Here is a 25824-nt window from a genome sequence, read left to right on the forward strand (position 1 = left end):
GGAACACAAATTAAGATATTTTTGATGACATCTGAGAGCCGGATCACTCCTCCATAGCCTTCTTCAGGGATTGAACTCGCAGGCCCCGAAAAGTTATTAAAGACATCGTTAAAATAGTCCAAGTAACTACAGTGGCTCAATCTTAAGTTTATCAAGCGACGAGAATACTTTTTGTGCGCAAAAAAATAAAAATAACGACTTTATTTCAACTATTCATTTCCTTCTCTGTGGGCCTCGAGGCAGTTCACTAGTGTAACAGCGTAAGCTTCTGTGTTGTACGTCACACGCATCACACACATGACCAGCGTCGGCCAATAATGAGCCTGCTTGTGACGTAGCTCTACGCTATCACACTACGCTAACTGACTAGAGGCCCACAGAGAAGGAAATGAATAGTTGAAATAAAGTCATTATTTTTATTTTTCTTGCTCACAAAAAGTATTCTCGTCGCTTGATAAACCTGAGATTGAGCCACTGTAGTCACTTGGACTATTTTAACGATGTCTTTAATAACTTTTCGAGGCCGGCAAGTTTCAATCCTTTTGAAGCCTATGGAGGAGTGATCCAACTCTCAGATTTCATCAAAAATATCTGAATTTGTGTTCCGAAGATGAACGAAGGTCTTACGGGGTTGGAACAACATGAGGGTGAGTAAATACTGACAGAATTTTCATTTTTGGATGAACTAACCCTTTAAAGAAGCTTATCCCAGCGGACAACTCTCTATAGCAGGAGGAGGTCTAGCAACGCTTTCATTTGAAGGCTCGTAAAGGCGCCAAACTGCGTCTAGGGATGGGCGATATAGACTTAAAACTATATCACGATATGTTCTGCTATTTATTCTGATAACGATATCAAAGACTATATAAATATGGTACCATTCGCCACTTTTTTGGCTACAAGTGATAGCATACTCAGAAATACAAACAGTGATCTAAAGTAAAACGTACCCATCATCAAATGTTTAAAGAACACTGGACTCATTGACAGAGTGTAGTTTTTTTTGTTGTTTGTTGTTTTTGGTAAGCCATGGTGATGATCAAGCACAATTTATGGTCAAGGGAGTAGTAAAAAAATCACAACACCAGCCCTTGCAGAAATGGAAAAAATGCAGATGTACATTTCTTCTGTTAAAGCGCAGATAATGTTTAAATAGTGCAACTGTGCTAAAAACATCACACAATAATAATTACACACAGTAATTACAATTTACAATTACAAGTTTGAAATGTAAAAAAAATTATAATAATACTGATACTGATAATATTCCTCACAATATAATTATATAATATAATAATACTAATACTACTAATAACAATATAGACCGCACTAAGGATTGATGGGCTGCTGGGTTCATGAATATTAATCACATCTGCGTTCGTGCATTAGTTTCTGCTTGCTCAAAAAAGCTGATTAGTTCCAAATGAACTAGCATGTAAATTCTGCGTGGTATAAGACTCTCTCGCTCTTTCTTTAAGTGTGTGAGAAACACTAGCGCTCTAGCAAAGCGACAGTCAGGCGTGCGCATCACACTAGCGTTTACGTATGCGTCACATACACTGTGCATTCATTGAGAATAACTGAAATACCATTTTCTTTAACTGAAAGAAAATATATCTGTGTACCAGTTCCAGATTGTAGAGGTAGTTCCTCGATTAGCCTTGTCTCTCAAGCCTCAGCTTCATGTCCACTAGGTAATAATACATTGCCTATCCCTACTGAAGGCCCAGGTTGGTAATTATATTACATATATATTTATATATATTTTTTTTGTTGTTGTTTTTTTTTTGCTTAAGTTTCTCAAACCTCCCTTTACTCACCATTTGTTGAAAACAAAAAACAAAACATTCTGTACCATTTCATAGTTGAACTGTTTATCTAAATGTGATGAAGTGCTTGAACGTTTGTAACATGAATGTTCTTCAGCATGATGAATGAATGAAGAATAAACACCAACCTCTTTGTTCTTCAGGATCTTCAGTGTGTTTCATTCTGCTGGTTCTGGATCACTCGTGTTCTCACTGTCCTCTTTAATACACTCAGTCTTTGCAGATTTCAGCTCTTCCTGATGCTTTCATGCTCGTCTTCACTTGTAGCTGATGGGAATTTACAGCATTTCTTGGAGATTTGCTCTGGGAGGAGCTGATCTGACAAAATAAAAAATAATATCAGTTCCTGAATTTGTTTTTATACTAAATATCACATCTAAGCATTTATGTCTGTCTTTCTGAAATTAAGTAACTGATGCGGATGTAGGCTATAACTTATTTTATGGCTAACTAGAACACTCTCCTGCTTCTTCCATTACAATATAGGCAGATATCTAGAAATAAAAAAGAATATAAAAATCGTAATATAATGTCTTGACAATATTAACAATGGTCAGAAAAAAAAGTTGAAAGCATTGACACAGAAATAAACGTATATTTGTGAGCAACAAATACAGTCTGTTGACACCAATGAAATGAGCTTTAAGTGTCAATTTACAGGAGATCTGAAGACATCAGCATAATAAATGAGGAGAAAACAGGAACTATTGTCATGAAATAAAGAGTGTTTTCAGCAGATCTGTTAATATTGATGATCCTCAGACTATCAACACTCATTCAACAAGACATTCAGGATCATCAGCAGATCCTCTCACTTCATCTCACAGATAGATGATAAAAGCCTGTAAAACTGCTAAATTGAGAGAAAATACTGTTGCTTCTCACAACATGACAAGGATAAAACATAAGAAAAAATATAAAAACAAACACTAAACACAGGTATTCATCTTAATTAACCACCTCATCTAAATTACTACAGCAGCATAATGTCAATATCTATATATTTTGATTTTTTTCTACGTTACATTCATTGCACCGTTATTCAAAACTGCTGACAACGATCCTAAAAGCTCATTATAAGTTCAATGTGAAGTTTTAGCCGTATATGTTCCAGGATATTTTAACAACGTGAAATAAGTAACACATTTGATTTGTATATAGATCAAATAAAACGGCAGCAGTATCTCACAGATCCCAAACTCTGACTTTAGTCTTGACATTCAGTAACAGTTCTCACTCCAAACATCGAGACAATCACACAAACGAACACAAAATCTCCCAGGTCTGAATAATAATGATTCATTACAGCACTTTTCTGGCTAGCTACTCAAAGCGCTTTACATGGAAGGGGGAATGAATGAACTCCACATATTCTCCTCATGCTCGCTGCTGCTGCACTAAATGTGTATTTCAGGAGGAAGACGCCAGAAAAGACGCACAAGTATCGCTGTGATCGATGAAAACAATACAGAAATGAGTCTGTCGCTTAATCAAACTGTATAAAGTGTGTGTGAAGGTTGTGTAAATATGAGAAATACCGTGAACTGCTCTCCTCAGACTCTTCTTCTTCTTCTTCTTCTTCGTCTTCTTTATTGGCGGCTCGAATTAGCGCCATCTATTGTGTGTTTTGGATCAGAGACTCATTTTACTCCTTTTGTCATGTGATGCATGATAACGAGGAAGCGAGCACTTTTATTAATTGCAAAAAGTACAGAGATGACATGTTTATGATATACAACTTTGTATACAAAATGTATTAACAATGTGTTCAATGTCATCAGAATACAAATGAGAAAATAAGAGTTAACAGTGATTAGCTGAAAACTGAAAAATAAAAGACAATAAAGAAGATAGAGAGAAAAAACACGAGGGTAAGATATTAAACTATACATCAATTACATTGTACATATTACAATTCTTATTAAAATACTTGCCTTCATCACTGAAGATGTAGGCCTAATTGTAGTAAGATGTATTTTAAATTCTTTCAAAAACTCAGAAAAAATGGTTTGTTAATGGTAAACTTACATTTATGTATCTACAATTTGCCAACAACAGTCAAATATTAAATGTAAATATTAAACCTCTGGTGTGTCTGAAATAAAAGGCAAAAATACTTTAACTATTTTTAAATAGGAACTATTTTAATCTTACTGAAAATGTCCTCATAGCAATATCAATGATTGAAGCATCAGATCTGCTCTACAATACTTGATTTACACATGCAGCTGTAAACGCACAGACTTTATGTTTTTATTTTAGTAGAAGCAACTTTTTCCAGTTCAACTCCTATATCTGGTATTTTGCTTTTCTAAACAGAAGCATGTTTAATTGTTCAAGAACAGAACATCTCATGTCAATACAAACACATGATTCTGAACCTCATCAACATGAAATTCATCAGTTACTTGACAAATTTTCAATTAAAGACAAATATTCATTGTTATGGTAACGCCGGTAAAACAAACGATTATCAGTTTAAACTAAAGATTGGACTCGATGTAGTGTTTCAACTTACCAAAGATCCAGTGATCATGGATATTGACATGCAGCAGGATTCATGTTTCTGACATTTAAATGTGCCTGATTGTTGAAGCCATTTCAATGGAAGTAATAATATTATGAGTTTATTTTGTAAAACCTGAGAAAACCTGTGTTGCAAATGGAACATAGAAATTGGAATGTAAACAGTTGACCAGTGATCTAGTATAATGTAATTTGATTGGCTGTTAGATTTAATATGAAAGTAATAGAACCCTGCGAAACAGCCAGAAGCCACTGGACTCTGGGGCAACACAGTCTTTTGACCTACACAGAACTACACAGTTAATTTGTAAGAAAAGTAAAGATCCTAAGTGTTTATATTTTATGTTTTGAAATTCATAATTAAAATAGTCAAACGAAGAACTTTGGATTCAAGACTTTTATTTGATGATGAGTACAAAAGAACTTTGAAGTCCTAAGCTACCCAGCCAGCACAGCCATGTGGGGCCCACATGGGTTTGACCTGGGCTATCTAACTGGGACCCAGCCAGTTTTGTCCATGGTTTCCATGTAGGCCCCACATGGGTTTGCCCAGATGAAATGAACACTGCTCAGTGTGCACACTACAGGCTGTTAAATGTTACACATATCACTGTTGGAGTTAATGAGATAATTAATTGATTGAATAATGCTTGAGCTTTATTGATGAACACCTGCTGTTAACAAGCAGAATCACTGAAGAAAAGAGAAACACAAGAACTACTTCCAGTCACAGCCTTAGATGAAATCAACTGAAGATAAAATACACGAAATCTCTCAAGATCTGATTAAACAACTCCACAAACAGCATTACCAGCTTCACTTATTACTAACCAGGTTTACTTTATTTCTGGTAGACGTCTACAGAAGTTCGTATTGAAAATTAACAGAGGTTAAGATGTTGATTATTTATTGAAAATAATAGTTTGGTTTGATGTCACCATTATGGTGATAAGTGTTTGCTTTAGTTGGGGTATTGACTTTTTAACAGCAGTTTTTCTCTGCTCAGTTGTATCTGATTGTTATGTTGAGAACAGCAAGAGAAAATGCAATCACATGCTATAAACTGATTGATGATACAAATAAAATCATTGTGTGTGAGATTTATAAGGGTGATATGTTATTCATTTTGTTTTATTGTTGTGATTCTACAGCGTAGAAGCAGTTTCACCGCACTCACGGTGAACAAGGTGCCAGACAGGCAAGACTAGAAAACTAAAAAAATAAATAAACTGTCCGCACACTTGAATCCTTAAAGCAAATTTAATTACCAAGCTTTCGGTCAACAGAGCATCCTCAGGGCATACAGACAATAAATGTAACATTCATACATTCTTGCTGTATAAGTACATGGAGACCGCAAAAACATCAGTAAAACCTTCATAAACTGCAGTATTCAAGACTTATAGAAAACAGTACAGCTGTGACTACAGCATGACACTCATGTAAGTAAGTAAGTAAGTAAAATTTATTTATACAGCGCCTTTCACAGACTAAGTCACAAAGCGCTTTACAATAGACAAAAATGGATATAAAAATAAAAATAAAACAGATTAAATTATCAATATATAAAGTACAGAGACTACCCAAAAGCTAACCGGAACAAATGAGTCTTCACTTGTCCCCTAAAACTGTCCACATTCTCAGCAAACCTAATACTGGTTGGCAAAGCATTCCATAATCTGGGTGCCATAGCGGCAAAGGCTCTATCCCCACATGTCTTTAAACGAGTGCGTGGCGTAGATAGCAGATTTTGATTATTAGACCTGAGAGACCGGAGAGGGGTATGAAAATGAATTATGTCAGCAAGATAAGCAGGGGCCTGACCATGTAAAGCCCTATAGGTTATGGTTAGTATTTTGAATTGGATCCTATAAATTACAGGAAGCCAGTGAAGGGAGCAGCGTATCGGGATGATATGGGTGCGCCTATTTGATCGAGTAAGTAACCTAGCAGCTGAATTTTGAATGGATTGTAATGCAATCTATGAAGAACAGATATGTTAAGTGAAGAGAAAAGTGAGTTACAATAATCAATACGGGAGGAAATGAAGGCATGAATGAGCATCTCCAGTTCTGAGTGAGAGACCACAGACCTCAATTTACTTAAATTACGTAAGTGGAAAAAACAGGATTTGGTCAGCGATTTGATGTGGGTTTCAAAGGATAGGGATTTATCAAATGTTACCCCAAGGTTCCTTAAACTAGTCCGGACCGCAGATGACAAAGGTCGATCTGCATTCTGCATTATCAGAGGAATAGCGCTGTCTGGCGCTACAATTAAAACCCCCTTATCTGGATTCAGCTGCAGAAAACTTTCAGCCATCCAGCTGTTTATTGCGTCTATACAGTCTAAGAGTATTGTAAGTTTGGATGATTCATTTTGCCTGAAAGTAAAATGAAGCTGAATGTCATCTGCGTAGAAGTGATAAGAAATGTTAAAATCACTAATGATCTGACCCAGAGGCAACAAGTATAAAATAAACAACATTGGGCCCAACACTGAACCCTGTGGAACACCACAAAACAGGGGTGATGATACAGAGTGGGAATCATCAATATAGACATTAAAACTTCTATCAGAAAGATATGAGGTAAACCAATCTAAGGCCACTCCCGATATGCCCACACATTCACGTAATCTCCTTATCATGATATGGTGGTCCACAGTATCGAAGGCAGAACTAAGATCTAGAAGTACCAACACTGAACATAGACCTGCGTCCGAGGCCATATGAAGGTCATTACAGACTCTTACCGAGGCGGTCTCAGTAGAGTGTCTCTTCCTAAAACCTCATTGAAATTTGTCATACAACTCCAAATTCTCTAAAACATCTGTAAGTTGATTAGCCACAGCTTTTTCGAGAATTTTGGACAACAATGGCAACTTTGATATCGGCCGATAGTTCTTCAAAACTGTAGGGTCCAAATTAGGCTTTTTTAATATAGGTTGAATGGTGGCATGTTTAAAATAGGATGGGACACAGCCTGTGGCCAGTGAGGAATTGACAATAGCTACTATACTAGGGCCAATGACAGGGAATGCTTTTGAGAATAATTAAGATGGTATTATATCCTGTGGACAAGAGGACATATTCATTTTATTAGTCAAGGTTGGCAAATCAAGGAGGCTGATTGGTTTAAAAGACTCAATAGCAATAGGCCTAGGTGAACGAATACAGTCTACAAGAAAGTGTGGTCCACGCAAAATATTTGATCTAATAGACTGCACCTTATCAATAAAAAAAGACAGCAGCCTATCACAATAATTTTGAGAACATATTGTTGTCCTAATGGCTGGAGGAGATACAATATTATTTATGGTATCAAATAAAACCTTAGGGTTTCGCTTAGAGGAAGATATTAAATTAGAAAAATAAACCGTCCTAGATTTTGCAACTAAATTATTAAAATCCTGCATAAGTTCCTTAAGAGACAGACGGTGGACTTACAGCCCGGTGGATTTCCACAAACGTTCAGTCGTATGGCACCTCCTTCTTAGACAACGCACATCGTCCGTCATCCAAGGTGAGGTGTTACAGATGGGCTTAGTTTTTATCTTTAAAGGAGCCACTTCGTCCAACAAAGAAGAGCAGAAATTGTTAAAAGATTGCATTAAGAGCTCAACATCATTGCTACAACCCATAAAATTAAGATCACAATCAAACCGAGAGATAAATTGCTCAACAATTGTTTGAGTAATAATACGCGATTGTGTTAGACGTTTCTGACAAGGGGGGTCAGCGGTGGCAGAAAAATAAAAAAAGATACACTTATGGTCACTAATCGACATATCCTCACAACATATTGCATTAACATCCAAACCTAGTGTGAAAACAAGGTCTAATGTATGTCCACCAGTATGTGTGGGTCCATGAACATGCTGCTTTAGATTATGTGAATCCGTAATACTAAGAAAATCTTTTGCGGCATGATTATCAGCAACATCAGTGTGCAGGTTAAAATCCCCAACCATTAATAACTTTTCAAAATTAATAACAGATGACATAAAGTCCGTATCAGGAGGACGATAAATGAGGATACAAAAGAACGGCTTTATCCGTCCAACTCTAGTGATTTGCAGTTCAAAAGAAGAAAAGGTTTCCACGCTCACCAACTGACAGGAATAGCTATTCCTCCATACTATGGCAAGTCCTCCACCGCGGCCAGACAGACGCGGGGATCCAATAAACGAGCAGCCAACAGGACACAGCTCATTTAAATGAATAAATTCAGAGTTACGTTGCCAAGTTTCTGTCAGTAATAGAGAGTCCAAGTTTTGCCTTACGAACAGATCGTTCAGAATGTGCGCCTTGTTCGCCACAGAACGGGCATTTAACAAGCACATATTCACAGAAGAAATAACTGAGTCTTCAGAGGTTGAGGAAGAAGATGTACACTCAATAATCCTAAGTGTAGGCAGGCCACGACGAACCCGGCCAAGGTGGGAAGGAGGTGGATCCCTATTCAGCAATCCACCGGACGCATCCGGAAACACTGCCCGCAGGTAAGATGCTCTGACGGGGATTCAGGGCCAGTCAATGCCTGGTTGGTAGAAAAATTAAGGATTACGATCCACAAGCAGACAGTCCGACCGGTTGCCAACAAGGGAGTATTTCCATAGGCTGCGATTCTTGGCCTGTAAACCCGCTCTGGTCCTCCGTTTACCACACTTCTTGGGCAGGTGCGCAGGCTTTCTTCTCCAGTCGTGGTGCAGAGAGAGATCGTGACCTGGTAAGCACAGGCGAATACAGGGTGGTATTGGAGGTGGATCACCGATACCCATAAAACCGGACATTTCGGCTCTAATAAGCAACAGCAATTGCCGAACATAAACCAGGGCGGCTGATACATTTTTGGACAAAAATAGTGGCATTAAAATGCATATTAAAATAAATATCTGAGACCAGGAGACATAAAATACAGAGAGAGACGCGGCTAAGCCAAACACAGGCGCCAATCGTCACCTCCGTCAAAATGAACGACTCAAGTTAAAACCTAAAACTGCTTGACCACTGAGCTTGACAGGTAAATACCATGTCATGTGGACTCATGTGGACTTCCACATTTAAACCTTTAGGATGTAAGGCGTCCAAAGTATGAATCCAGGAAAGTTCTCTTTGACATAGCACTTTATCAATATTGCCACATGTAGGTAATTTAATCTGCTCAATTCCCTGAACCCGAAGAAACTTCTCTGAGAGAAGAAACTGAATGAGCACACTCTGTAAAGTGACAGGCCACAGGGTAGTTAGGGTCAGCACGTCTAATAGAGCTTTTATGCTCACTGATCCTCTGTTTTAAACTACGTGTGGTCTTTCCCACATACACCCTATCACAAGGACATCTTAAAATGTAGATAACATTCTTAGTTTTACATGTAATAAAGCCCTTCACATTGTAGCTCTTACCGGATCTAAGATGTTTAAAGTTATAGGTCTTGTGTGTATTATTACATTGGGCACAATTCCCACAGGGATAGTTACCATCCCTAAGGGGTGCTAAGAGTGTTTGGGTAGGGGCTGATCTTATACATGCTTTAACTAACCTATTGTGGAGGTTAGGGCCCCGTCTGGACACGAACAAAGGAGGATCCTTAAATTTATCCTGAAGTGAAGAATCATCAGATATTAGATGCCAATATTTCATTATGATGTTTTTAATAATAAATGATCTTGGAGTAAAAGAAGTTATGCACAGAGAACTTTTTATCCTTTTTAACACTCTTTTTCAAAAGGTGTGGCCGTGGTGTGGAGAGGGCGATATTATATGCCTCTTCAATACTTTTAGTGGGATAACCCCTAGATAGAAATCTTTGTTTCATATCTATAGCATTCTCTTTAAACTCTTCAATTGAATGGCAAATCCGTCTGAGTCTAAAAAATTGACTCTTCGGCAGGCCATTTTTTAGGGCACTGGGATACGAGCTGCTTGCCAAAAGGAACGAATTACGATCAGTCTCTTTACGGTAGAGGGTTGTGGTCAATCTACCCTCTTCTAGTTTGATCCACATTTCTAGGAAATGCACGCGTTTTGAGTCGGATTCTTGAGTCGTGAATTCATTCAACTCATCTTGGGACCCTTTAAAAACACACAAGACATCATCCAAGTACCTAAAATATCTGAAGATATTACTGAAGAAGGGATTTCTATCCTCATTAAAAATAAACTGTTGTTCAACGAATCCAACATATAAGTTAGCGTAACTGGGGGCAAAGGTACTCCCCATACTTGTGCCTTTAACTTGGATTTAATATTCACCCTGGTGGAAAGCAAAGAAGTTTAATCTGAGGATTAATGATGCTAGATCACAGATAAAAGTGTTGGGCGGATTCACATCCTCAGGACGATTCTGTAGGTAGTATTCTAGTGCTATAATACCTCGTTCATGGGAAATATTAGTATATAGACTTTCTACATCAAACGTCGCTAAATGTCAGGGGGGAGATCCTGGAGTTCAGAGATTTTATTAATAACATCCGTAGAATCTTGTACATAAACTGGCAGATTTTTCACAAAAGGTTTGATGAAATAATCCACAAAATTTGATAATGGTTCTAGTAATGACTCATTACTAGCAACTATGGGTCTGCCCTGAGGTTTGATAAGGCTTTTGTGCATTTTGGGAAGCATATAGAATGCCGGAATGACCAGATGTTGTCTATTAAGATAGCTGAATTCTTCTTTGGTTATAGGGCTTGAGTCGTCAACTCACAAATCATTTTTTGAAAATCAATAGTGGGGTCACATTTAAGCTTCCTATAGAATGTTTCATCATTCAGTTGACGATATGCCTCAGTTAAATAGTCAGTTGTATTAAGGATAACAATAGGTTAATTAATAAGTGAAGCTGGTAATGCTGTTTGTGGAGTTGTTTAATCAGATCTTGAGAGATTTTGTGTATTTTATCTTCAGTTGATTTCATCTAAGGCTGTGGCTGGAAGTAGTTCTTGTGTTTCTCTTTTCTTCAGTGATTCTGCTTGTTAACAGCAGGTGTTCATCAAAAATGCTCAATCATTATTCAATCAATTAATTATCTCATTAACTCCAACACTGATATGTGCTACATTTAACAGCCTGTAGTGTGCACACCTAGCAGTGTTCATTTCATCTGGGCAAACCCATGTGGGGCCTACAGTATATACCATTGGTTCCCAACAGGGGGGTCGCGGCCCACAAGGGGGCCTCAGCGAGCTCTGTGGGGGGGCGCGTCATATTTTGAAACGTTTGGAGCAATGAACATTAAACAAAAGTCCTTAACTTTTTCCTGTTCAAAATTTAAATAATGAGCGAGTTCATCATGAATCCATCAATCCGTGTTTTTGTCTTATCCTGAACCACTATGGTACACCTATAATAAGTGTTTACATTGGGACTATTTTACACTGGTTCGGATCGCTGCCGCTGCGGAGTAGCCCAGAACCGGCGTGACTCGTCATAGACGTACACAGAGAGGTAGTTCCGGCTACAACGTTCTTTCGAAAGACGCATTATTCTGTTAATAAACGCAAGTTTACTATCGCTCGCTAAAGCGCCAAAAACGTAAAAAATAAAGCCTCACATTGATAAAGCCTCACAAATAACGTGCAAGTATTGAGGCCCCAGACAGCAGTCATTTAGTAATAGCCTATATTCTTTCTTTTTTTACCTACACACCAGTGGGAATATTTTTGGTTTTGCATTTCAAATAGGGCCAATATATAGGCTTCTCCTAGGCTTACGTTTTTAAATTACAAAGGGCCTACTGATGTTTTTGTTATTGTATTTTCAATATTATAGGCTATTATTTGTGCATAAACATATCTGGTTATAGTAAACATACCATTTGTTTGAAAACAACATATTTTGTCATCCTTGCTGCAAGCTTACAAGAGCGATAATATCATTAAATGTGAAGGGGGGCCCTAAAATATTTTATTGGGAAAAAGGGGGTCTCAGACAAAAAAAGGTTGGGAACCACTGGTATATACCATACAAATATTTATTTATTTCACAAGGGGGCCGTCTTTAAGAAGAATATATAGCACATTAATTAGATCGGCAATAGATTATGGTAGTCTGATATACTGCTCTGCATTACATGGCTCAAAAAGCTCTAAGGATCAGCTGTGGAGCATTTAAAACATCTCCAGTATCATCTTTTCAAGTAGAGATGGGAGAAATGCAACTAGAAGTTAAAAAGGTACTGGAAAACTGTTGGGAATATGTCTATGGAAGTATAAATAGTTTTGGTTGGGTAGCAAATAAGAAAGCACAGGAAACTAGTCTGGAGCAACCCGGTAACACTAAATGCGTCTCTATAGCACACATTGTGTTTTTCGTGCAATTTATACACGAAAATTAGTTTTTACGTGCATATGATTGATTGATTGATTTATTGTCTCCTGATGGAGAAATTCATCTTGGGCATTCGAGACAGCAGATGCAACACAATATACATAACACATAACATAATTTTACCATAATAAATTTGCATAATTTAAATTTACCAAAAAAAAAAAAAAAAGCTAACCCACACACCCTATTTGTTGTTGCGCAATATTTTTATAGAGAGTGGTACAAATGATAATTTAAACCTATTCAGTCTACAGTTTGGTAACCTGTACCTTCTACCTGAGGGCATCATCTCATACTCACTGTAGAGCACATGACTCGGATTGTTAGTAATTTTTAAACTCTGTTTCCTCACCGCCTCCTCAAAAAGCTCATTAAGAGTAGTCGGTGGCACTCGTCCAATTATTTTTCCCGCCCTTTTAATCAATGTTTGGAGCTGTGATTTTAGTTTAACTGACAGGTTACCAAACCAGGCTACAATACCATATCGGACAATAGACTCAATAGCTGCCTTATATCCTTGTCAACGCCATGAACTCTTTGTCTTCTTAAAAAATATAGATGCTGACATATTTTTGATGAAACATACTCCACTTGATGTGACCACTGTAACTGTTTGTCTACTTGAATTCCTAAATATTTATATGTTGTTACTTGTTCAATCGTTACTCCTTCAATTAGAATAGGGCTTTGATCGCCTATAGACCTAGGGTCAAAAATCATTTCTTTGGTTTTATTAACATTAAGGATCAAGTTATGCTTATTGCACCACTTCACCATCTCCTCTATCTCAAAAACCAATGTCTGAATAGTCGTAGAGTAAACTAAGTATGGCCGTATCATCTGAAAATTTAATTATAAAATTATTCCTATCGATAATTCTGCATTCATTTGTATATAATATAAAAAGTAAGGGCGAACTTACACAGCCTTGAGTGGCACCTGTACTTATGTTAATCATATCAGAAAGAGTGGAGTTAACTCTCACCTGCTGCTTCCTTTCTGTCAGGAAAGAACCATGCCATTTAATAATGAAGAGGTCCACTTCCATCTGATGTAGTTTAATTTAACATTATCTGCGGAAGAATACAATTAAATGCAGAACTAAAATCCATAAATAATAAACTAACATAACCTGATGGATTTTCCAAGTGCTTTAAGATGGAGTGTAGAGTTGTAATTAAAGCATCATCAGTACCCCTGCCATTATTATAGGCAAGTTGTTACGGGTCCAAAAGGTGCTGTACCTCACTCCTTAATTTACCAACCATTATACGTTCTAATGACTTCATCTCTACAGAAGTCAGCGCTACTGGTCTATAGTCATCATTTTGCTGTGGGCATGTTTTTTGGGCAACGGAATGACAATTGATGTCTTCCAGATAGTGGGAATAATACATGTATCCACAGAAAATTGAAATAAGGGGCACCAAGCCAGAGTTTGCTCATCTCCGTTCCATGAAATCATTACTCCGGAATGCTTGCTTTTTCCTCCTGATCAGATATTTAATTTCAGGTGTTATGTAGTCTTTGTTGTTAGGATATATAGTGATCGTCTTTTTCGGAATAACAGTATCGACACAAAAATGAATATACCCCGTTATTGTTTCCGCAATTTTGTCAAAATCGTTGTCCTGATAAAAGACATCCCAGTCTGTGGCCAGAAAGCAGCCACTCAGCGTCTCCTTGCTCTTATCCTGGAACACACTGACAGTTTTTGTGACGGGCTTGCTTTTTTTTAATGGCACACTTAAAGGTGGGGATCAGATAGATAATATTATGATTGGAGTTTGAGAGGGGGGGTTTAATTCTGGCAGCATATGCATCTTTAATGTTGCCATAGCATTTATCCAGCGTCCTATTCTTACGTGTGCTGTTTTTAACATATTGCTGGAATCCAGGAAGAGACAGCTCCAATTTACAATGGTTGAAGTCTCAGAGAACAAATATGGCGGAATCTGGTTTATCCTTTAGCTGCTTGTGGACACAGTCCGCTACACGTGAAGCTGCTTTAGATGCGTTCCCACTGGGCGAGATATATACCGAGCATAAAAAGATGTTCCCATAGTCTCTCGGTAAATAAAAAGGTCTCAAACTAATACAGATAAGTTCAAGATCAGGAGTGCACACCCTGTATTTTATCGTGTAATTATTGCACCAAGATTCATTAATATAAACACAAATCCCACCCCCCCCTTATCTTCCCTGAGTCGTTGTTTCTGTCCATACGCACACATGAGAAGCCTCGTACCTGCACCAATAAGTCTGGAAAATCCTCTTTTAGCCAGGTCTCTGTGTAAATCATTAGCCATGATTCACGATATTCGTTACAGGCTTTTGTATGAAGCCTCAACTCCTCCATCTTATTCCTTAGGGAGCGAACATTGCCAAAGAGTATAGACGGCAGCAGCAGCCATGTTGCCCTCCGGCGAAGGCGTAGTTTAATGCCACCCCTTCTCCCTCGTTTCCGCGGCCGGTTACCTCCGCGCTGTCGTAGCAGCTCCTCCGGAACATGGTCTAACAAGCCCGGTTCTGGTGTCACTTTCCTCCTCAAGGACAACAGCCAGTCCCTGCCGTACTCCCGCAGCGTCTGCTCATTTCCTTTGGCGAGTGTGGTGACACCATATTGTAAGCGGGTGCAAAAGGTGGCTGTAATTAGCAGCAGCAGCAGCAGCCACACTCCGGTGACTCTCTTTCCCATCGTAACTTCTCTTCCTTGTTCACTTCTTCCTCATTCAGCAGACCACTGCAGCACTTCAACCCTCTTGACATAGACTTAACAAATTTGACGAACTTAACTTGGACAACTTAGACAAACTTAGACGACCACATGCACCTGTTCTCCCGTGCCTGTGTTGCAAGCAGTGCTGCGCCACCGGATCTTGCGTTTATATGATACGTAGTGATGGGAATAACGGCGTTATAAATAAACGGCGTTATTTTTTTCAGTAACGAGTAATCAAACTAATTACTGTTTCCTCCGTAACAACGCCGATACCATTACTAACAATAAAATGCAGCATTGCTATAATTGAGGTCACTGAAGCGTTTTTCATCCGAGTAGGCTCTCTCGCAGCCATAAGACCTGCAAAGTTTTTTCTCTGGTGTGTGTGTGTGTTTATGAGGCGCAGGACTGGACTAAAGCGAGGCGAACGCGAGTGTGTCTGAGAGCGCCCTCGACAGTGTATATAGAGGGTTTTCATGACGTGTCATCAATCCGGAAGTCGGCCATTTTGGAGGCACTGAACGTAAACAATGCCACTGAACTAAACGGACTCGCAAATTTGGCTGATTATTGCTGCTGAAAAATAGTCGAGTTTTGATCTGTACTAATCGGTCGCACTGGGAAAAACATTTCAAGTTCTATAGACTGTCAACAGTTAAAGAGAAGAGTGCAAAAAACTGATGAAAGGAGGCGTTTGTGGTTGAGAGAGGCACAGCATCAGCCACATGTGCAAATGAAGCGTTGACTATGGCTAAAATGTTGACGTAAGGTAGTTAACTATGGCTACATTCACACTGACCGTCCAAATCCGATTATCTTTGTATCCGATTGGAATCTGATCTAAAATGATGTCCACACTGTGTATCGCAACTGTTCAGATCCAATGTGTGTGTCCATGCAGCTCTTTGGTAATATGGCAATGACGTTGCGTTGATGGAGGGGTTTGCATTTGCAATAAAGATGTTGTCTTATTTAAATTTTACAACATTGAAATGTGTAGCCGTTGCACTGGACTACTGCGTCTTGAGCCTGCGGCAGAACTGCAGGAGGCTGGTATGTACAGCTTTTTTCCGCGCTCTAGTTTGCACTGGTTTCAAAAATAATAATGTTCTGCTCGTCCGGCACTTTGCAACAACAGCGACTTTTGGCAGCGACTTTCAGCATGTTCTCTACAACAACGTCTGACGTTCACATTTTACGTGGCGTGAGAAAAGTCACATACCTTGCGAAATCTGATAAGAGCGTTCAGACTGAAGCTGATGTCCTTATGTGATTTGAATATGATTTCAAACCACATATGGATGTAGCTTGAAATGGATTTCATGTGCTTTTTTGGACTGACAATCTGAACGTATGTCGGGATAAGAAATAGAAGGAAGAATCGCAGTACGGGCTAGAGAAGCTAGTGTAACCCCCCTTCACCCGGGTCCCACTCGACCCGCTCCGAGCGGGCCTCGAACCCGGGTCTCCGGCATGAGAGTCAGGCGCTCTAACAAGGAGGCTAAAGACTGCAGCCTCTAGCATCTGTCGCTAGAGCGCCTATTGAGATCAGAGGAGTGAGGTTTACTCGCACAGCAACTACTAGCTGGCCTCCGTTACACTCACCCCCCTAAACCTCACTCCCATCCGGGTCACGGCACCAGATTGGACTGACAATCTGAACGTACCGTATGTCGGGATAAGAAATAGAAGGAAGAATCGCAGTACGGGCTAGAGAAGCTAGCTCTTTCGGATCTTTACCATATTTTAACTTTAGTTTGTCTAAATTTTGCGCTCTTTCCTGATTACTAAGTCCTTCTTTATTTGATTTCACAGCTTCCACGTGTTTTTTCCGTGGTTTATTATTGTAACAATGTGTTCAGTAGTACATAAACAGTGCAATCCATGCTGTTCTATTCATCCGAGTGGCTCAATAATGGCCGCGCATCCAGGTTACCGCCCAGAACGTGACGTTGGTGAAAACCCTCTATAGAAGAATATATAGCCTATTGGTATAATCTGCAACGTTTTAATTAGTTTACATGGTTATACAATTATAAACTTTTTTTAACTGTACAGCAGTGCGTAAAAAAAAAAACAGCTTAACTGCTAAAAATGCCATAATTTTATGTAAAAACAAATAACACTTTACAATAAGGTTCATTAGTTGACATTAGTTAACTACCTTAGTTAGCATGAAATAAGAATGAACAGCATTCATTAATCTTAGTTAATATTAAATTCAACATTTACTAATATGTTATTTAAATTAAAGGTTGTTCTGTTCTTGAACAATTAAACATGTTGCTGTGTTTAAAAGCAAAACACCAGATATAGGAGTTCAACTGGAAAAAGTTGCTTCTACTAAAATAAAAACATAAAGTCTGTGTGTTTACAGCTGCATGTGTAAATCAAGTATGGTAGAGCAGATCTGATGCTTCAATCATTGATGTTGCTATGAGGACATTTTCAGTAAGATTCAAATAGTTCATCTTTTGTTTTGACTTTTATTTCAGACATACCAGAGGTTTAATATTTAAATTTCATATTTGACTGTTGTTTTGGATGATCTTGTGACTTCAGCTTAGAAATATTTGACTTGCTTTGTTATAAATTTAATTTATCTTCTTGGAAAATGTTATATACATAAATGTACGTTTATTATTAACAAACCATTTTTTCTGTGTTTTTGAAAGAATTTAAAATACATCTTACTACATTTATTACCGATATCTTCAGTAAATATGAGGCAAGTATTTGTAAGTTGAGTTGAGTTGAGAATTTTAATATGAACAATGTAATTGATGTATAGTTTAACATCTTACCCTCCTGTTCTTTCTCTCTATCTTCTTTTTTTATTTTTCAGCTAATCACCATTAACTCTTATTTTCTTATTTGTATTCTGATGACATTGAACACATTGTTAATACATTTTTTTATATTTCGTATACAAAGTTGTATCAGAAATATCCAATTTCTGTATTAAAAAAATGCTTGATTCCTCATTATCATGCATCACATGAGAAAAATGAGTGATCCAAAAAAAAAAAAATATATATATATATATATACATTTGTTTTATTTTTTTTATTTTAAGATAATTTCACTTGGTGGCGGTAAATGCACCATTTAGCTGGTTTGGCAACCGCCATACAACTCTGAAAGAAGAAGAAGAAGAAGAAGAGTCTTCTGTGTTGAGGAGAGCAGTTCACGGTATTTCTCAAATTTACACAACCATCACGCACACTTTATACAGTTTGATTAAGCGACAGACTCATTTCTGTATTGTTTTCATCGATCACAGCGATACTTGTGTGTCTTTTCTGGCGTCTTCCTCCTGAAATAAACATTTAGTGCAGCAGCAGCGAGCATGAGGAGAATATGTGGAGTTCATTCAGACCTGAGCGAGTGTGTGTTCGTTTGTGTGATTGTCTCGATGTTTGGAGTGAGAACTGTTACTGAATGTTAAAGTCAAGAGTCAAAGTATGAGATCTGTGAGGGGAATTGATGCTGCTGCCGTTTTATTTTATCTTTAACATCAAATTTGTTCCTTACTTCACATAGTCAAAATATACTGGAACAGATACGGATACAAACTTCACATTGAGCTTATAATGAGTTTTTTGGATAATTTTGAATAACATTAGTGCAATGAATCTAGTTACTACAAAATCAAAATATATTTTAGATATTGACATAATGCTGCTGTAGTTATTTAGATTAGGTGGATAATTAAGATGAATACCTGTTTTAGTGTTTGTTTTTATGTATTATTTTATCCATGTCATGATGTTGTGAGATGCAACAGTGTTTTCTTTAAATAGAGCAGTTTTACAGGCTTTTATCATATCCTGAGTCAAATAAAGTGTTTCTAACAGCAAACACTCAGAATAAAGTGAGATGATCTGCTGATGATCCTGAATGTCTTGTTGAATGAGTGTTGATAGTCTGAGGATCATCAATATTAACAGATCTGCTGAAAACACTCTTTATTTCATGAATAGTTCCTGTTTTCACCTCATTTATTATGCTGATGTCTTCAGATCTCCTGTAAATTTGTAACTGTTATTCTTACAATTATTTATACTTGGAAGAATTTAAATTATTCATATTTGTTTATTTATTTCTAGATAATAAGTAATACACAGCAGTCACATCATCAGTGAAGCTCCTCCCACTGTAATTCTCCAATAAATGCTGTAAATTCCCATCAGCTACAAGTGAAGACGAGCATGAAAGCATCAGGAAGAGCTGAAATCTGTAAAGACTGAGTTTATTAAAGAGGACAGTGAGAACACGAGTGATCCAGAACCTGCAGAATGAAACACACTGAAGATCCTGAAGAACAAAGAGGTTGGTGTTTATTCTTCATTCAATTCAATTCAATTCAAATTTATTTGTATAGCGCTTTTCACAATACACATTGTCTCAAAGCAGCTTTACAGAAATTGCATTTCGGAAATGTACATAGAAAAATACAGTTAGTTAATCAAGTATTAATTTATGGCATAACATATCGCCGGCTTTGAGTCGTCTCTTCACAGGCGTCGAGTCGTCTCTTCACAGGCGTTGGGGCATCTGAAGTCTCCGTGAGAGGCTGGATACAAACTGGAGCTGACGAACGCTATTTACCTCGGGACTAGCGTCCCGAGATAACAGCAGAAAGGCAGATGGGAAATAATTAGCATAGCTGATGTTCATAATGTTAATGCATTCGAACCGATTCAGCAGTATCAAAGGTTAAGCATTAAGTGAATGCTTGGTTAAAGAGATGCGTCTTTAATCTAGTTTTAAACTGGGACAGCGAGTCTGAGGCTCGTACAATATCAGGAAGGCTATTCCAGAGTTTAGGAGCTAAATGCGAGAACGCCCTCCCTCCTTTAGTGGACTTAGATATCCTAGGAATGACCAGAAGCCTCGAATTTAGTGATCTTAAAGAGCGCGATGGATTGTATGGCGATAGAAGGTCTGTTAAATTCATTCATTCATGATGCTGAAGAACATTCATGTTAGAAACATTCAAGCACTTTATCACATTTAGATAAACAGTTAAACTATGAAATGGTACAGAATGTTCTGGGTTTTTCTTCAACAAATTGTCAACATCAGATCAAGCTAAATACTATTTTAACTTTTATTTTACATTTATTTTATATCTGGCTCACAATTTGCCAAAACGTTACAAGAATTTTAGTCATTTTCAACCTAGTGTACAATTTTTTTTTTCTTTTTTTATAATCAGTAAACACCAAGTTACTGATAAATTTGTATTTGTCAAATATCATACAAGTTATTCATAGTTATAGAGATTCTTCTTACAGTAAATTTGGTAACAGGGTTTGTGTAAAAACTGAGACAATGGATTGAGAATAGGCTTGTTTTGAGATGTGCCTGAAATGTAGTCGAGAATACTCTCTCTTCTCGCATGCAGTGGATCTAACACCTGCGAGATCGAAGACTGATATCGCGGGATTCTAGGGCTGTGCAATTAATCGAATTTCGATTTCAATTTTGATTTTTGGCTCCCAACGATCTCCAAAATAGTACAATCGAGTAAAAACGATTATTTTGCCATGTTCAGTATTGCAAGAACACTCTTATTTTGTCTGTGTTCTGAATGACTCGCACACGCGCACATTCGCCTCTACTGAAGCCATAAACTCTCTCAGCCTATACAGTCATAAACTGCAAGCACAATAAACTTCACAATAACAATTGGCTAATTTAATATAGACTGGAGTGAGACCATAGACCATGCAACGTCAACTGGCGGCCCGCGGGCCAAATCCGGCCCGCCAGAGATTTCCATCCGGCCCCCAGAATAATACTGAATTCAGGAATAGCATTGTAGGAGGAAAAAGTACGTTTCCATATTTATTTATTTTTAATTCTAATGAAGAAAAAAAAACGCCTTCTGAAAAGCTTGTGCCATAGCCTAATCAAGAATGACGATAAACGCATTGCTCTCATTGAACATCTTTTATTGTTTCACGTGCTCATTTTTTCACAAATGTCAAAATTTTCCTCGCCTGGGATTTGCGCACAATTGCGGTGTCTCAATAACAACCATCAACATAACAGAGAAGAACATGCAATTGCAAGCCTTGCACATCAGCAAATAGTTCTAATGACAAATAAAAGCGACAGGCCTCAGTTATTAGAAATGTTACTATTTACATACAATTAAAGTAGCCTGTGATCCAACAAATAACCACAAAAGTAAAACCGAGAAAATCTCAGACTAAAATACTTACATTTGCTTAATGGGAGAAGTTACATTTCCCCTCCGACACCATCTTTTTGACATCGGGCTTGACAGCTGTCAGGCTTATGCGCAAGCAGTCCTCCAAAGACTGGTTTGACAGTCGGTTCCTCTCATGCGTTTTTATAGAGTTCATTTTTGAGAACGCAGCTTCACAGGTGTATGTTGATCCGAACATGGTGAGCACATACATGGCCAATGTCTTCAGCGTGTCATATTCTTGGGGACAAGCCACCCAAAAGGCGCTCAAGCTTTCAGCACCACGTAGAGCTGCCTTCATGTCACCAGCGGCCTGGATGTCAATCAGTTCACTTTGAATAGCTGCCTCGTCCAGCGGCATCACCTTCCTCACATTAGCGGAGAATTCTCCACCTGGGTTGATAACGAACGGGTCACGCACAAATCCAATGACATCCCTGGAAATAGTAAAGTCATCAAATCTGGCAGAGAAATTTTCCCTCAGCTGTGTGATAAATGTCTTCATGTTCTCTGTGACTTTGCTGTGACCCACTGTTTTAAGTGTGCTAAAGTGTAGCAGCCTCCCCGACAACAAATCTTCGTGAAAAAGATCAAGTTTGTTTCCAAAGGCATCAAGTTTTTTCACCATATTCACCACAGGTTTTTCTTTCCCCTGTAGTTGTAAATTTAGTGCGTTCAAATGGGAAAATATGTCCGTTAAAAATGCAACGTTGCACATGTATTCTGTGTCTTGAATGATGCGCAGGTGGTCAGCTGCCGCTTTTGATTGACTTTGCATTAAAAAATTCACAACTTGGTCCCTGAGTTCAACGAAACGCTCCAGTGCTTTGCCCTTACTGAGCCAGCGTACGTCGTTGTGGAGTAAGAGGTCATCATGAGATGCTTCAGATTCCTGCACAAATTTTCGGAATAAACGGTGCTGTGTGCTTGAATTCCCCCTGATAAAGTTAATTATTTTCATTGTTTTGTCCATAACCTCTTTAAGATCGCCACTTAATTTTGCGCACAGCACGCTTTGGTGAATGAGACAGTGAAGTGCGTTAATGCTGGGAGCGACAGCCTTAATTCTGCTCACTACTCCCCTGTTTCTGCAAATCATGGCAGGAGCACCATCTGTGACAACCAGGTTGACTTTTTCAAATGACAGTCCATGCTTTTGAAATAGTTCCTCCAGCTTACCAAAGATAATAGCGCCAGTGGTCAGGCCCTCCAGTGGAATCAAGGCCAGCAGCTCCTCTTTGAAATCTTTGCCATCAAAATATCTGACGAAAACACACATTTGGGAAATGTCAGTATTGTCGGTGGACTCATCAATGGCCAGCGATAGGTATCTGGCTTCTTTGATCTCATCAATTACAAGTCGCTGGACATCCTCTGCCAAAACATGGACACGGCGAACAGCAGTTTTAGCAGACAGAGGTATCTGCTTAACAGATGCAATTATCCTGTCCGTAGATTTGTCGGTGGCAAGTTCCTCCAGAACAGCCACCATGCACTCCTTAAAAACCTCAGCATCGGTAAATGGCTTGTTATGCCTGGAGAGTACCCAGGCAGCCTGCAGAGACGCACTTGTTGCCCTCTCTTGCTCAGTCGAAGTTCGGTTAATAATTCCGCTGGCATGGGAGTACTGAGATTTCAAAGCAGCAACTTTTCTGTGACGAGCCTCTGACTGTTCAGGATAAGACTCCTTGAAGCTTGCATGCTTTGCGTTGTGGTGACGCCTCAGATTGTACTCTTTAGCGACAGCGACAGTTTCGTTGCAAATAAGGCACACAGGTACAGCATTTCTAAAAGTAGGCACTATGAATACGTACTTATCAGTCCATTCTTCATTAAAACTACGGTTCTCTGAATCAACTTTCCGCTTAAGGCTCTTTGAGAGTGCCATTTTTTTATTCAAATATATTCAGAAGGCCTTTCTTCTAGTATTCTCCACAAACTACGACCTGCATGTGACAGTGATGGACAGCGTGACAGCCTCACAAATATGAAGCCTAATTAAAATATCGATATCGCCCCCTGGTGGCTTGCTGCAGTATATGTAAATTAATATGTAAAAAATAACAGAAATTTGGATTAATAACAGAGAATTAATAAATAACAGAGAATTTATATCAAATAATAACATATTAATTAGTATACAATTCAAATTGTATTTTATACGACGAGCATCTGGCCCTTACAGTGTCTGGAGAGAAAAATTCTGGCCCTTGGACAAATATAGTTGATGACCCCTGCCATAGACGTATCTCGAGCTGTCGCGATCTCTTTCTGCTCGATCACTGTAGCGCCTCAGTTCAAGCGAACAGCAGCGAGCGCACGTGACCTGATCATCTGTTCCGCTTTACAGCACGAAACAAATCGAGAATGAACACAGGGAGCGACATTAACACGTGTCTGCTTGTCCGGGAAAAGGGGATTTTTAAGTTTCAAGTAAAAGAGTTTTACTTGCCCATCCGATCGAAACGCGAGAGAGTTTTGGTCAGTGTAAACTGAGATCGGTAATGGATAGTTTCTGGAAGCTGCGCTGCCTGTCTATTTGTGAGAGACATTAGTGGAGAAATCAAAACAAATGAGCCTAACAGCTCACACAAAAACTCACAGAAGAAACATACAAAACTGTTTTTTTTAACATATGATGTAGTTAAGTAACATAACACGACTAAGGGCTGTTCTATATCACAATTGCAAATGTTACATTGCATGTATAGTTTCATAAACAAGTAGCCTAGTTTATATGTAGTAACTTACATTTTATACGCAATATTGACTGGTTTTGTTCTATTTCACCGACGAAAATAGTTACAAAAGAAAAGCATCACTAAGCGCTGTGTTTTGTTACTGAATGATTCATTATTTTGAACAAATCGTTATTGTTTTATTGTTTAAAGGTATCATTGATTTTATTTTTTATTTTATTTGTTTTAATCTCATAATATTTTTACAGTTGTAATTTTGCAGTGTAAATTAATTTAATGGATACCAGCCCTTTTTATTACAACTGAATTTGATCAATTGTAAGAATTTGACATAAAACATATATTTAGTAAGGTTTAATAAATTGTCCTTTATAAAGGCAAAAAACGCCCTGGTGACCCCCTACAACAAATTACTTTGTAAACATGTCACCTTTTTCACCACTTGTGAGTTTGCAGGTCTGTTTAATAGTTAAAAGTACAATAAATGTTCACATTTTGATTTTTTTAAGAGTTGTTGAAAGGTGTCCTTTAATAAATGCAACACGTTCCCAAAGTCATGTGAAATAATCGTGTTACATGATCGTGATTTCAATACTGACCAAAATAATCGTGATTATGATTTTTTTCCATAATCGAGCAGCCCTACGGGATTCACGCTCGTGCACGGTGTTGCTAATAAACTGGATGTAATTTAAGTTCTGTTGCTTTTAAATGAAAATAAATATAGCCTAATGAACAAGACACCCAAAGTACTTATTTAATTCCGTTCCAAATATGTTTATCAACAATTTATTTAATACAGACGTGTTTTTATATATATATATATATATATATATATATTTTTTTTTTTAGATAAAAATGACATTACATAACCCATTGCAATGTCAGAGAGTTTATTCATACAATACATCACGGTTGTTTAAACCAATGAGCATTAAGCGGTGTCGTCAGCAAGTCGTTTCCCATCATGCTTCTGATCAGCGCAGTCGGTGGAGAGCCTTGCGCTCGCGAGAGTGTTTTGACACACGTCAGCATGACATCAGAGCAAGGCGGACCGCACTCGGACACATTTCTAACCGGCATGCATCTCGCGGTGATCACCGGTGATCGGTTCTGCGCTGATTTTGCTCATCTCAAACAAGCCTATTATTTTCTTGTCTTCATGCTGCAGAAAGAGCCCAGATGATGTCACTTTCTGAGTGCCACAGTTTTAAGAGATGCTCTGGTTTTAAGGAAGAAAGGAAGAAAATCATGTCAGGAGTAACACAGGGTTGAGTAAAACATGTAGGACACAGATAATGCTAATAAAAATAGTTCATTTAAAGCTAGTTAAAGCTGCTCTACACTTTGAGCGTGTGAAGTTTCTACAGACACTGCAACGGTCGTGAAATGAAGTCCCATTCTGCGGCAGTTTTTTTTACAAACATAAATTAAATGTATAACTAATAATTAAAAAACTCCACTTGAATGATAAATGTTTGTGTTATTTCTCACA

General features: G+C 38.1%; 2 protein-coding genes across 10 annotated transcripts in view; one reads left to right on the plus strand and one right to left on the minus strand.

Annotated features, from left to right (window-relative positions):
* The window catches only part of LOC143714420 (uncharacterized), a 596609-nt gene that overhangs the window by 219996 nt on the left and 350789 nt on the right, over positions 1-25824 (minus strand). For 2 of the 4 annotated variants that reach the window (XM_077205589.1, XM_077205587.1), the window contains exons 1-2: positions 3368-3492; positions 1958-2147 (exon numbers count right to left, since the gene is read on the minus strand). In XM_077205589.1, coding sequence (XP_077061704.1) covers positions 1958-1991 — 34 coding nt within the window. In that variant the 5' untranslated portion in view covers positions 1992-2147; positions 3368-3492. Of the gene's footprint in view, positions 1-1957; positions 2148-3367 lie in introns of those variants that run through there. The other 2 variants (XM_077205590.1, XM_077205588.1) reach the window with 2 other exon arrangements.
* Positions 1-25824, plus strand: part of LOC143714411 (uncharacterized) — a 245919-nt gene that overhangs the window by 116572 nt on the left and 103523 nt on the right. For 3 of the 6 annotated variants that reach the window (XR_013195484.1, XM_077205558.1, XM_077205557.1), the window contains exon 1: positions 19550-19742. The exons of 1 other annotated variant lie outside the window; for it this stretch is intronic. Coding sequence is in view for 3 of the 5 variants with exons in the window: in XM_077205558.1 (XP_077061673.1) it covers positions 19709-19742 (34 nt within the window). In the remaining 2 variants the exon portion in view is untranslated. Of the gene's footprint in view, positions 1-18518; positions 18603-19519; positions 19743-25824 lie in introns of those variants that run through there. 2 more of the 6 variants (XM_077205554.1, XM_077205556.1) reach the window with 2 other exon arrangements.

Source organism: Siphateles boraxobius, unplaced genomic scaffold (genome assembly GCF_051911475.1).
Source record: "Siphateles boraxobius isolate OS27281-9 unplaced genomic scaffold, OSU_SipBor_1 54, whole genome shotgun sequence".
NCBI classification, from domain to species: Eukaryota; Metazoa; Chordata; class Actinopteri; order Cypriniformes; family Leuciscidae; genus Siphateles; species Siphateles boraxobius.